This window comes from Carassius gibelio, chromosome A13 (assembly GCF_023724105.1).
Source record: "Carassius gibelio isolate Cgi1373 ecotype wild population from Czech Republic chromosome A13, carGib1.2-hapl.c, whole genome shotgun sequence".
Classification (NCBI taxonomy): Eukaryota; Metazoa; Chordata; class Actinopteri; order Cypriniformes; family Cyprinidae; genus Carassius; species Carassius gibelio.
The window spans coordinates 7489346-7502851 of NC_068383.1; the positions used below are offsets into that span (position 1 = coordinate 7489346).

A 13506-nucleotide genomic window follows, 5' to 3' on the forward strand; every position below is an offset into this window, starting at 1 on the left:
ACAAAATTTTAAGGTCAGTTACCCATTTTTTTAAACTTTTTCCAATATAGTTAAGTTATTCTCCTGTTCAAGCCAGTGCCATGCTCTGGCTCTATAAAGAGAATATTAATTGAAATGTCAGATTTGATCATTCTTCTGCTCAACCCTGCTGTGAAATTATGCATTTGATTGACACCCATTAAAGCAATCTAGTCTCACACTAACGCTCTGCTCTGTTAAATATCATTCTAATCTTCTTGTTCTTTCTCTCTCAGGTAAAGGGGACGTGTTTGGTGATGTGTTTTGGAAGGAGACAACTTTAGCCCACTCATGCGCTAATGTTCGGGCATTAACGTACTGTGATCTTCACATCATAAAGAGAGAAGCCTTGCTGAAAGTGTTGGACTTCTACACAGCGTTTGCCAACTCTTTCTCCCGAAACCTCATTCTCACCTGCAACCTACGCAAAAGGGTGAGACACATTAGCCAGCACACCTCTTGTGTGTTATGTATCTCTCTCATTGTGTTTGCTAGGGTTGTCAGTGTTTCCTTTGTCTGAGTTCATCTTTATTGGGTTAAATGACTCTTCCTATTTTTTTATTTTGTGCTGAAATCTCATGTTTTCTCAGGTTAGTTTGCAGGCTCTTTTATTTTTTGCCCTTTCCATTTCTGAGTCCTGTCTTGTCATGTATTACAATGTTACATGGATTTAATAGTTGATGATTTGACACCTTTATTATTATGTTCTTTTAAGATACTCTGCGATAATAATTAAATCAGCAAGAGGGTTTAGAGGCCTGAATTATCCAGAGAGGAATTGTGATGATTAGAATTATGCAGATATGTTGGATGTTTTAAAGGGACAGTTCACCCAGAAATGAAAATGGTTATTTACTCACCCATAAAATGTTCCAAACCCATAAGATATAAACTGGTTAATCTTCACAACACAAATTAAGATATTTTTCATGAAATCTGTAATGTTTCTGTCCCTTCAGGTAACCAAAACTTAAGAGATCCAAAAAAGGTCTGAAAGGTTATCAGGTTTTTTACTCAGGTTTTGTAAAAAAAAAACAAAAAAAAAAAACATAATTTGTGTTTTGAAGATAAGTCTTCTGGGTTTGTAACGACTTGAGGGTGAGTTGTAAGTTTTGGACAAAGTATTCCTTTAAAACAGGGGTGTCCAAACTCGAAACTTCCTGGCAGGTATGTTGAGGATAAATTGGAGCTTAACTCTTCAGGACACCAGCCCTCCAGGTCCAGGTTTGGACACCCCTGCTTTAAGAGACATGCTAAGATTGGGGTTGTGGACTTTGAAGTTGTGTTTTTGCTTTCAAAATGAATCGTCATTTGAAGCACAGGAGCTCATCTTCAACATGAAGCTTTTTCAAAGCTATGTTCACCCAACTTTGACTTTTTGGCTTTTGATTTTCTTTGTTTTATGGGTGTCTAGGCTTCTGTTTCAATACTTTGAAAATATGGGTACACCAATAAGTCATGGAATACTAAAACATTCAGGAGTTTGGAGGGGAAAGGAAGCAAAAAGTGCTCTCAAGAAGAGAACATTTTAGAGGCTTTGCTAGTTCAGTTTTCCCTAATATCTGCATGACTACAAATGTGATATTGATTTTTACAACAGTTCAATAAACAAGCTACATTTTAGACACAATATTGTTTGTTTCACAATTGAAAATAGTTTCAGAACTGTTGTGCCTTTCTGACTCGCAGCAGTGATTCACTACTAATAAATCCATATTTTTTAATGAATTGAGTGATTCAAGGATTTAGTGACTCATTCATAAAGACAGTTGCTGCGTTCCAATGTGCATATTTGTACTGCGCCCTAAAAGTATGTACTCTTTTGGTGAAAAAGTACACACTTCTGAGAGTGTAGTAGAAGAGTAGGCAAGCTTTGGGACATACTATCACTTCATACAATTGTATCTCATAATGATACATTTAAAAGTTAATGGACAAACGGATATTATTAAAATTCACATTGTTGTTGCGATGAAATATAACACAGATAAGATTCAATATTTTTTTACCAGGTTAAATGTTAAGTAGAAACTCAAACTCCTTTATCTTAACCTGTTGATTCATGCACATCCGCCATGTTTGTAGCAGTGGCGTAGCCACGAGGGGGCCTGGGTGGGCCTTGGCCCCCTCATTTACATGTCCGGCCCCCTCAGATTTCCGATTGCTTAAAATAACATAGGTAAAATAAGAAAATGTTGATTTGTCAGTCTGATTGATAGACTGACCAATCGAAATGCTGCACAGTAAAATGCGACTGTTTTCAAACTTGATTTGATTAGCCTGTGTCATGTGTTGTGCATAACTGACGCCGTCATTTTCGCTTGAGAGTTCATTAATATTAGGTGACAATGGTAGCTGTCATGCAAAGTACAATATTACACTTTTTCAAAAAAGCTCTGCTGTTCAATAATAATCGCCCCTGTAGATCCGCCTTGTCATGTAAAAGGTAATCCCATGGTTTGAATTATAGCAGCTTAGCATGCTGTTATGCTGCTGAAACAGTGAAGTAAAAATGCTCTGATTTTATGCTGTATATATATTTGCTTATGCAGTATATATTCTTCTGTTTTTCGAATGTAAATTGGTGGATTTTCTGGACTGAGTATGATCACATAATTTAATATTTGCCCTCGTAGATTCTATGACGTACCGTTAGACTCATGTAAAAGGTAATAATTACCAAGCTTTGTTGTGGGCTGTTATGACTGTTCTGCTGAAATGGTGAAGTAAATATGCTGTTTTAAATGTGTTACAGGTGTTAAGGTGTTTTTATTTATAGGTGTTAAGAGATATATATGTATGTGAATACATATATATAATATGTGTATGTATATAATGAGTTGCCCCCTCATTTTAAGATGGGACCCCCCAAAAATAAAATCTTGGCTACGCCCCTGGTTTGTAGTTTTTCACTTTAGCTTTTTATTTGTGTTTGTAGTTCTGAACTGAAACCTTTGCCAAGGTGCAATTTATTGTGGGCAATATTAGCCATTAGAGTGTACCCGGATCCACTCTTCAAAATCAACTCTTTCAACATACTGTACTATGCTTTGGATATCACATACTATTTAAGATGTATAGTATGAAAATTGGGACGCAGGCAGTTACTTGATTCATTTCTGAAAGAATTAGCAGTTTGAATGAATCGAGGGAGTAGATGATTGAGTGATTCATTCATGAAGATAGTCACTTGCTTAATTTCTGAAGATATAAGAGGGTATAATTAGGGTCAATTTACTGGGGGGGGGGGGGGTAAAAAAGGTTAGCATCAAAAGCAGTTCACAAGCCATTTTAAGTTATTTGAGAGATGTGCAGTGGAGGAAGTTCCATGCTGTATGTCTTCAGAAAACTCAGACTTTTACTGTTTTTAGTTTTGTCTGAAGCTTTCTTTTGCTTTCAGCTTTCCTCTTTCTACGCTCGTGTTCAGTCCTCTCCCCTCCACTATTCAACTGTCATATTTCTAGTTGCCTTCTTATTATTAAACACTTCATATGTACTTGTTTCCTTTATCACTAGCCTTACATTAGATTTGTTTGCTCCTTCCCTCCACATTTTCTCTCTCTTGCTCTCTTCTAAACAATTACTTAACCACACACACACACACACACACAGACACACACTCATTCTCTCACACATGGCCACAAAACCACACACATTCAGACCAACAAGCAGCAGTGTTTCTAGGTTAATGGTCAGATATCAATAAATCAAAGCACAAAGCTCCTCTCATACATACTACCCCTGTGTTTCACTTTCCGTCTCCCTCTCTTCCTCTTTTCTTAATGTTATTCCCTTTTTCCACCCTGATTGTTCCCTGCCTGCTTTTACCCTGTCAAAGAGTCTTACATCACTGCTGAGGCACAACAAAAATTCACAGCAGCACTGTTTTAAACAGTCTAAAGATATTTTTGATCATTTTTGAGTGTTCTTCTTTTCACTACTGTATTAATATTAAATAGAGGACAGTAAATTAAAGGGATATAGTGAAATAGGATCAGCATCCCAATTTTCATACTATACATCTGAAATAGTTTGTGACATTAGAATAAGTGTGTCCCAAAATGTTTAAAAGAGTATGACAAACGTCCCTGGATGGTTTACTATTTCAGATAGATTTTGAAGAGTGGATTCATGAGTCAGATTGGTACCTTCATTTACATTTATGCATTCGGCAGACACTTTTATCCGTCAGTGAGATTTGAACCTTCATAATAACAGTTAGGCCAGTTAATGGGGGAAAAAAAATAATTCTCATGAATTCAAAAACAACATTTCTGCCCTTCTAGTATAGATGATGTAGAAACAAAATGTCAACTTATTGTAGAGTAACTGTGGCATCCCAGCAGATACTCTGCAATATGTAGTAACTGCAGATTTAAATAAAGAGTGTATTAATTCCACTGGGAATCAGATGTTTTCTCAAACAAAGCGATTCAGACAGATTTAGAATTATTTTCTTTAAGCAGTAAATTGAACAGAAGATTGAATCTCATAGCTCCTCTCTCTTTGTGTGACTGAATTAGAACTCTTTCAGTGCATGGCTGCATTAGATGCATGTGTGACTGCAGGTGACAGGCTAGATTGCCTAAACAGCCCTATGTGTCACCCAATCACCCGCTGAGACTGACTCAGTGTGTGAGAGAGAGGAGTGGGGTTTGGTTACGGTACAGTGATGGCACCAGGGTAGGGCTGAAAGAAAGAGATGAGAAAATATATTTAAAGTGAAAAAGAGAGGGGCAGTGTTCCCTCAACGCAGCATCCGTGCACGTCCATGAACTTCTGATATTCCTCCTGAGCACTTTTGTGATCTTGATCACAACATGCATTGGATTTATTACAAGTATTTGTTTATTATTACATTTCTATGTAAAGAATAGTGCAGTTAGTGCTTTTTCTCATGTCACTGAAAGGATCCATTCAGTAGAAATAGAAATACTCACCAAGAACAAAAAAGAACAATTAAGAAATTATGTTTAAGGCACGATCACATCATTGTCTTTCATTTTAGAACAGACAAGCCTCCTTTTAATGCTAAATGCAAATCTAATATAATTTTTTTAACAACTGCACCATTACCTGAATCAGGCACTTAACATGGACAGCACATGAACACAAACAATGCTAGCAACTGGTGGCATTCATTTTAAGTGAATTCCCCCCATGACACACTCTCTTTCTCTTTCACTCCCTCATGTGTTTTCCCTCTCAGTCCTGTCTTGGTCTCCATTTGGTCTGTTTAGTGGTCTAATTAGCAGTGTTTTCAAGTTTATTCTCTGTAGTGTCAGGGCTCTGGAGAGAACTGAGATACACAAATACAATTTCAGACACTTTATATGATAAATATATGGAAAACAGATAGAGAAGTTACACACACACACAAAACAAATGGATAAAGATGAAATGCTCCAATTCACTCCCCTCAGGCAGATTGTCCCCAAGAGCTGTTACCAAGAAAAAAAAATCAGTCCTATCTAATCATGGATACACACAGCGACCTCCCTACAGACACACACACACACACACACACAGGTCCTCAGGCAAAAAGGTGAGACTCCCCTGCAGATTTCTTCTTTGGAATAATGGCTTCTCTCTCAAGTGCTTCCAGAACATTCTAGAGAGTGAGAGATTGATGGAGGAGTGGAGCAGGCCTGCTTTTTTCACTTGCTGGCAATAATGCATGAATGTGGCAGCTGTAAATCTGAAAGCATGTGTGTTTGATATTTTCGCTGCCGTAATGTCAGGGAATTAAATTTATTTCTCCACCCGTGTGGGGATTCTTACATTTTAATATGGGGTCACACTGTCTATTAGTATATAATGAGGAGTTATGTGTGTGTGAGCACACCTGGTTTCCTGTTAACTGTAATGTGAAAGCAAGAGGGTCTGAAGCATTTGTCAGTGATTCTCAGCAGTAAATGTTGTGGACACATTTTGAGCCAATTACCTCTCGTCAGAGAGAAGACGCTTCCCCACTGTGGGATGGCAGTTTGTGTGCGCGTGTGTGCGTGTGTCCAAGATGTGTTATGCAATGCTTTTGCTAACAGGTTTCTGTGCCAGCTATGTGCAGTTTTCAGCAGCTATTACTTCAGTTGTCAGTCACATGATCCTTTAGAAATCAATCTAATGTTTAGTTGGTGCTCAGTAATTATTGGTTTTTAAATATCAATAATGGTTCTTATCAAAACCTGTTGAAAACAGCTTTTGCCGCTTAATATATTAGTATAAACAATTATATATATATATATATATATATATATATATATATATATATATATATATATATATGTATGTATATGTATATAAAACTTTTTATTTAGGATTAGGAATAGAAAGCTCAAAAGCATTTATTTGAAATGGAAATAATTTGTAACATTATAAGCATACTTTCTCTTAAAGGGGTGGTGAAATGCTCGTTTTCACTCAATATCCTGTTAATCTTGAGTACCTATAGATTAGTACTGCATCCTTCATAACTCCAAAAAGTCTTTAGTTTTATTATATTCATAAGAGAAAGATAGTCTGTACCGATTTTTCCCGGAAAAACACGACCGGCTGGAGATGTGACGTGTGGGCGGAGCTAAAGAATCACGAGCGCCAGTAGGCTTTTGCGCTGAGAGCGTTTGGAAGCTGTGACATTATCGTGAGGGGAAAACCATCATCCAAAACAAACCATGGCTAACAGTCAGATTCAGCCGTTTATTTATGATGCAGAATCAGATCCCGAGGCTGAAACTGAACGAGAGCAGCAGCAGCAACGACTCGCTCCGAGCGGGGCTCGAACCTGCGTCTCCGGCATGGGAGGCGGACGCACTAACAAGGAGGCAGAGATATTTTAAGCAGTTTTACTCACCGCCTGCGGTCCCAACACACGATCGTGACCCTTTTTCGTTGGGATTGCATTATCCTTAAAAAATAAACGATGTGCAAATCCGGCGTCAAACTGGGCCTTGTTTGTAAAACAAGCATCTTCGAAATGCAGGGAACAAACACAAACACTTGCACAACTCCGTTGATGCTCTGTAAAAATAAACTCCATCCACTGGTCTCTTAATGCTGTTTTTTCTTTGGTAATCTGTGCAGGGTTGTCTTGCCCTGGCAACCAAAAACACACGTCTTTTGTGACATTTCGCAACGCTCTCGCTCTGATCAGTGAAGTCTGTTGTGCTCTCAGTGCTCTGCTATACGGGAGCGTGCGCTCTTCTTCTTCTCTAGTAAAGAGAGTGCGCTCTTCCGGCAGACGTGCCCTAGGACCCATATAAGGAAATTCCGCTCCATCTAACGTCACACAGAGCCATACTCGAAAAAAACTTTCAGAGACTTGTGGCAAACCGAAAGGAGTATTTTTAAAACAGAAATACTCCTTCAAACGTACAACTTAATTTTTGAAACTTTGTCCATGTTTAGCATGGGAATCCAACTCTTTAACAGTTTAAAAAACTCAGTATGCATGAAATAGCATTTCACCCCCCCTTTAAACAATTTAAAACACTTTTTTTAAAATGGTTTAGAATTAAACAATAAAATTTTATTATTTGCCTAAGAAAAATATCATCATTACTTTTAAATAAATCAGTAACAACTTTTGAATGGTAGTGCATTTTTTGTTGACAAAAACAAAAACAAAAAACAAGTATTAAGTTGGGGAAAAAAGGTTTTCAGCATAATAATAAGAAATGTTTGCGTGCAAACATCGCTGACGGCCCCAGTTTATTATTGTTTCACTTTTACAGCACATTAAACATCACTGTCTTACTTCATCTGGACAAACTGTGCATCAATGGAAAGTTTAAAGACTCAAGATTCGATATTTGACCAATATTTTGATAAAACATTGTTGCAGTGACAGATATTTAGTGATTTATGTCAGGAGTGCAAAATAATAAATCCGTATTATGCCACATTTTGAATAGAAATTCACAACTCACTCATTTTCAGTCACGTCAAGAGCGGTTTATTTGTGTTCACATAGACTCACTGAACAGCGTCAATAAGGATTTATAGACAAAAGATGCATATCTGCGGAGATATATGGATATATTTACTGATGTTTACTTCATATTTCTTCAGACAGAATCGTCATTTCTATTCATTTTCCACGGATTTACGCGATCAGATGATAAATAGCCTCTCCCAGCGATCTCTGTGTGCGTGCAGTAGTCACAGCTCGTGCGGTGTGTGACTCAGACTCTGATTGGGTCTTTCAAACGTCAATCTAGAGTTTCATATCTGGACACCGCCCCATCGTGTCACATGCTTCCTGCACACTTCCTGGTAGTTATCTGGCCAAAACAACACTGAAACACCTCTGTACACACAAAATATCCGAATAATAAACCCGCGATTACGATAGTAAAGCTTGGTATGAGAATTTCTTGAGATCTGGGGCGTTTTTATAAAAAAAATCGAAAATGTACATCGGAAATGCTAACTTGTGCAGCGATGAAAAAGGCTACAAATAATATATTTTTACAACAGTAAACGACCAAATTCCACCCCTGATCGCTAAAGGAAGTTATTATAAACACTCGATCGGGGTTTAAAGTGAGTTTTGAGTAAAAGTGTACTAATAATTTCATAAATTGTCAGATGTAGCTTGATGCTAACGTTAGCACCAATGCTACTAATAGCAGGTGCTTTTCTTCTTCACAATGCATTTTTGTCTCAATAATTCACGTAAGGTCGTAAGAAAATGTTTTGTTGTATTTTTATAGTAAGACTTTTGATAAATAAGGGCTAAATGCAAAGAGAGACTGAAGTGAGATCGCTGCTTTGTTGCTTTGTAAAGCCTGAAAAACCACAGTCAAGGCTAATAAAGGTGGAATTAAAACAAAAGAATAATGATAAAAGAATAATGCGGATAATGTGTCATACTTGGCGGAGGTGTGAAAGAACCGTTTGGTGAGAACAATACAATCATGATTCGGGCAGTTTTTAACAGTGAAACATACACATGTTTACATGTGAGATCTTACAGAGATGACAAGGGCCATAAATCAATCTGATTAGCCTTCTCTAAAAACACACATGACATGGCCTTAGAAAATATTTCATAAAATTCACAGTTTTACAGATTCGATTATGAAATTTTTTATGAAGTCTTGGAAGACTTGTGGCCTTAGCTACACTGTGTTTTCAAACTCATTTCCTACATCAACATTTTTTTAAATACATTTAAAACATATGTTTTTAATATTTTTATTTTTGTTTTTATGTTTGAGCTTATATATCTCTATTATCATAACAGTCTGAGTGATTCTGATTCCTGAACAGTAAACTTTAAAGTGTCAGCTTTGTGAGCAAAGGTTGATTATGTATCTAGTCAGAAAGAATCATGAGCAGAAACCTTTTTATTTTGGGTATGTAATTTTGGTCTCCATGCCAAAAAAGGGGGGTTACTAGTAAGGGGTTAAAAACTAAATCAGTGACTGGAGTAATCAAATCGAAATTTATTTATAAAGCACCTTAAAAAACATAAAAGTACTGTAGAATTTCAAAGAAATTAGATAAAACACAATAAAATACAAAGAAAAATATAATACAATAAAGCAAGAGAAAAATGAAATTAAAATAAACTAATATAAATGCATGTAATCCAAGCCAGTAGTCCTTGCATAGCGGCAAAGGCCTCATCGAACAAATATTCCTTAAGATGGGTTTTAAACATGTTTACAGAGTATCTGATAGCTATTGGTTTAATGGATATATGATATCTATCTTATGGTTGCTATAGAGTATTGTAATTACTCCACTGACCTCAGCACTCACATGTGTCTTTGTGACAGCTTTTTTCTTCTCTCATTCTCTTATTCTTGTTGACAGTTACAGGTGAACACACACTAATGCACTAATCCTTCACTTTTTTGCTCCGAGATCAGAAGTAGAATCTTAAAATAGCTATTCAAATATGGAAATTATGTTGTAAGAGTGCTTTAATACTCTGAGAAAAACCATGAAATTGTGATGGGTATTGCTGTGCTGTGCATTGTGTGTGATACTCCATTCAGGGAAGGACAGTCAGGTCATCCACTGCTGTCGATTGTTTAGACACAGTGAGATGCTAAAGTCCACTGAGGTGAATGTGAGGCAGTCCATTATAAAACTGTATCATTGCTTAAGATCTTGAAAGAATGTGAGAGTGGATCTGACCCAGACTGAGGTTGGAGTTTATAAAGGCCTCTTCTTCTGCCTTTTTCTTCTGATATGACAGCATTTATAGATTTTCATGTAGATATTTCTGTCCTGCACCTCTTTATACAGTAATTGTTTATACAACATGCCTTCTGGCAAAGTTAATTTCTCTGATATTACCATATGCATTTCACAAATCTGAATATGCATATTCTAAATTAGCATTCTGCCCTTTCTGCAAAAGGGTACACGATAACAATGTCTTAATGTGTATTTTTGCAGCAGTCATTTCCATTTTCTTAGTGAGAATTAAAGAATATGCTATAAATCTTTTCCACTTCTATTGGTTGCGTTTACTTTTGGGCCTTAATGTTAATTGTGTTCATGTTTTTGAGGTTTAGCTGAGTAGAGCCTCTATCTCCTAATCACTCCCATGCTCTTCATACACTAATTGCTCGGGTTATGTCCATTAATAACATCAGAAGTTCTGCTTTAATTTGAACCTTTCTCTGAGGGCTCTTGTCACAGCACAAGGAGTGATGGGGGTTAGATAGAAGAAAGACGGAGAGAAAAAAGTAAAGACAGAGGCCAGCCACAAACTGTCCAGTGAGAATATGAAATTCTTTAATAGAGAAGAATCTTCTAAAGCCAAGAACAAAATCCAAAATACAAATAAATAAAACATATTTCTTAATTATATACATTTTATATTCAGAGTACATTAATATTTATATTGTGTATAATACATTTTATATGTATTTATTTTTTTAAAAAATAAATTAATATAAATTAATAAATAATTGTAATGAATAACTATTTAAATATTCTATATGCAATTTATAAATGTATAAAATAATATTTAGAATTATATTTTGTATTTATGAAAATGAATGTATCTTTTATATACAGTACACAGAGTTAGTCTGTGGGCAGACTATGGGAAGACAAAAAATGGAAAAAACAAGCTTTAGTGTGACAAAGAAGAAACATGTATAATTGAAATCTATCTTTCCCAACACAGCACACATTCAGTAATACCCTTATGCTGAAATTCCTATTATTAAAGGTTAAATGTTTAATTTTTATACTGGGGTATGCACTTCTTTTTTGATATTCATGTTACTATTTTAGGTTGAATGTTCAGACATTTTATCTTTTCTAATACCATTTTTGTGATTATGATTTTTAAATAATAGAGAAAGCAATTTTACCAACTCAACATGCATAAAAAGTCATTAAAACAAGGAATTGGGTCAAATTACACAAAAATTATGTTTAGCTAAGTGAAAGTTTTGTTACCGGAATTCTTCTAGATGCCCTTCCCTATCTAACTGATGGTGTTTCTTCTCTCCATATCCAGTTTATATTCCGTAAAATCAGTGACGTGAAGAAGGAAGAAGAAGAGAGGCAGCGCTCAAAGAATGAGGTCCCACTCACTATTCCTGTAGACCACCCGGTCCGAAAACTTTTCCAGAAGTTTAAACAGCAGAAAGAGCTCCGTAACCAGGGCGCTTCAGCCCAGCTTGATCTAGAGAAGAAACAGCAGCATCTACAGCAGTCCACACGCATTCCGAAACCTCACACCTCCCTCATGCAGAAATCTCTGCATGCGGTTCAGAATGGGTCCACCAGCAGCGTGGTCACCATCTCCCAGATCACACCCATCCAGAACTGCCTGGCTTACCCTAAAGCGGCCGACTCAATTAAGCAGAACAACCGCGACTTCATGGAACTCAAACCTGCTGTGGCCAGCAGTGACCAAGTCGCAAACCGACTCAAAGTGACTAACACAGCACGGACCAAACCTGCAGCAACCGCCCGTGGCTGGATGAGACTGAAAAACAATATGGCTGCCCCAGGTTCACCTCCAGAGGAGGAGAGGAAAGAGGGATTGAACAATGCAGCTAAGTCCGTGTCCATGGAGCGCATTTCACCAGAAATCAAAGTTCAGATAGAAAGTGTTGAGGAGGTTGGAGCATCCAGGAAGAATTCACTCCGCAAAACAGACTCTTTGGATAGTGGCTTGACATACAGTGACCAGAGACTGGATAGGGTTTCAGAACCCCAGAGCCCAGTTCCTGGAGTCAGTGGAGGAGAAGGATCAGCCCGGGATTTTTACCCCAGCAGTGAGAGCTCATTCCAGGCTGCGCTGCAGGAGGCAAGGCTGGAGCTGCGGACAGAGATCCAAGCCCTGAATGGAAGGATGGAAGCTTTAGAAGAACGGCTTGGACAAATTCTCAGGCTGCTTTTAGAGAGTTCAAAGCCCACATCTAGTGAAGATCCAACCCCAAAAACACACAGACCCAAACTCAAAGCACAGAGCAGCATCCCAGTGTCCACACTCAGTACTCAAGACTCTGAAAATGAAGAGGTTTTGCCATAAGAAAACAGACTTTGCATTCAGTAAGCATTTGAGATGAAGCATTTGTAGCATCACTGGTGTTTTGGTGCATTCAAATTTGGCAGCTGTACCTGCAGCTTACACAGGAACGCCCAAAGTAGGAGCTTGGGTTGGTTTCTAGCTTCTGTTTACTGAGGATAAGGCTGACACCTGAACATCTGTATGGGAACAGGAGTTGGTTTCTGGATCTAAATAACTGCTAGGAACTCTAACCCGATCAGAGAACAGTGGCATGTACTGATGAATACAAAAATAAGAGGATTTTTGTTTAGTGCTATAATGTTCAATCAGCACTTACTTTGCACACTGATAATGGAACTATTTCCCCCGCCATTTTTTCCCCCCTTTTCAGCATAAGTTTGTATATAAAATGCATGTCCAGCTGGGTTCTGGCTTGCCAAAAATGTACAACCCTGATGACGTCTGTACAATTGAAATTATATTTAAATGCTTGTATATTATGCAGTTGACTGCATGCAGATGTATTTATTCTCACAGAATGCTTATTTTCAATGTTTAAATGAAAGAGACTGTTGATTGTCTTTATCACCATAATTTACATTCAGGTTTTTAACAAAACGTAGCATGACAGATCACGAAGGACGACTGTGTCCTGTTTGAAACAAGTATGCATGAATGACTTTAACAGCACTCAAGAGCTTTGCCTTAAAGGAACTAAACATCACTCTTGAAATAAAACTGAAGGAGAAAAACCAGCACTGGTTATTGTAGGACAGGTCTGTTTATTATTATTTTTTGTCTACATTTTAACTTACATGTGTCAGGATTTTAGAGGGTGTAGGATGTTATGCCCTTCATTAATGTAATCATAATCATGTATTAATAAGTACATAGTATGTACATGAGGAACAGGACTGTAAAATAAAATGCTACTAAAATGGTTCTGACGGATCGTGTATGCATATACATGTATGTATTTCATTTTTTTTTAAATAATT

The 13506-nt window shown here is 37.1% G+C and overlaps 1 protein-coding gene across 1 annotated transcript in view; it reads left to right on the plus strand.

Moving 5' to 3' along the window:
* The window catches only part of LOC128026002 (potassium voltage-gated channel subfamily H member 5-like), a 31305-nt gene extending 17799 nt beyond the window's left edge, over positions 1–13506 (plus strand). The window contains exons 10-11 of the mRNA XM_052612668.1: positions 255–451; positions 11507–13506. Of these exons, the coding sequence (XP_052468628.1) occupies positions 255–451; positions 11507–12529 (1220 nt within the window). The 3' untranslated portion in view covers positions 12530–13506. The remainder of the gene's footprint in view (positions 1–254; positions 452–11506) is intronic.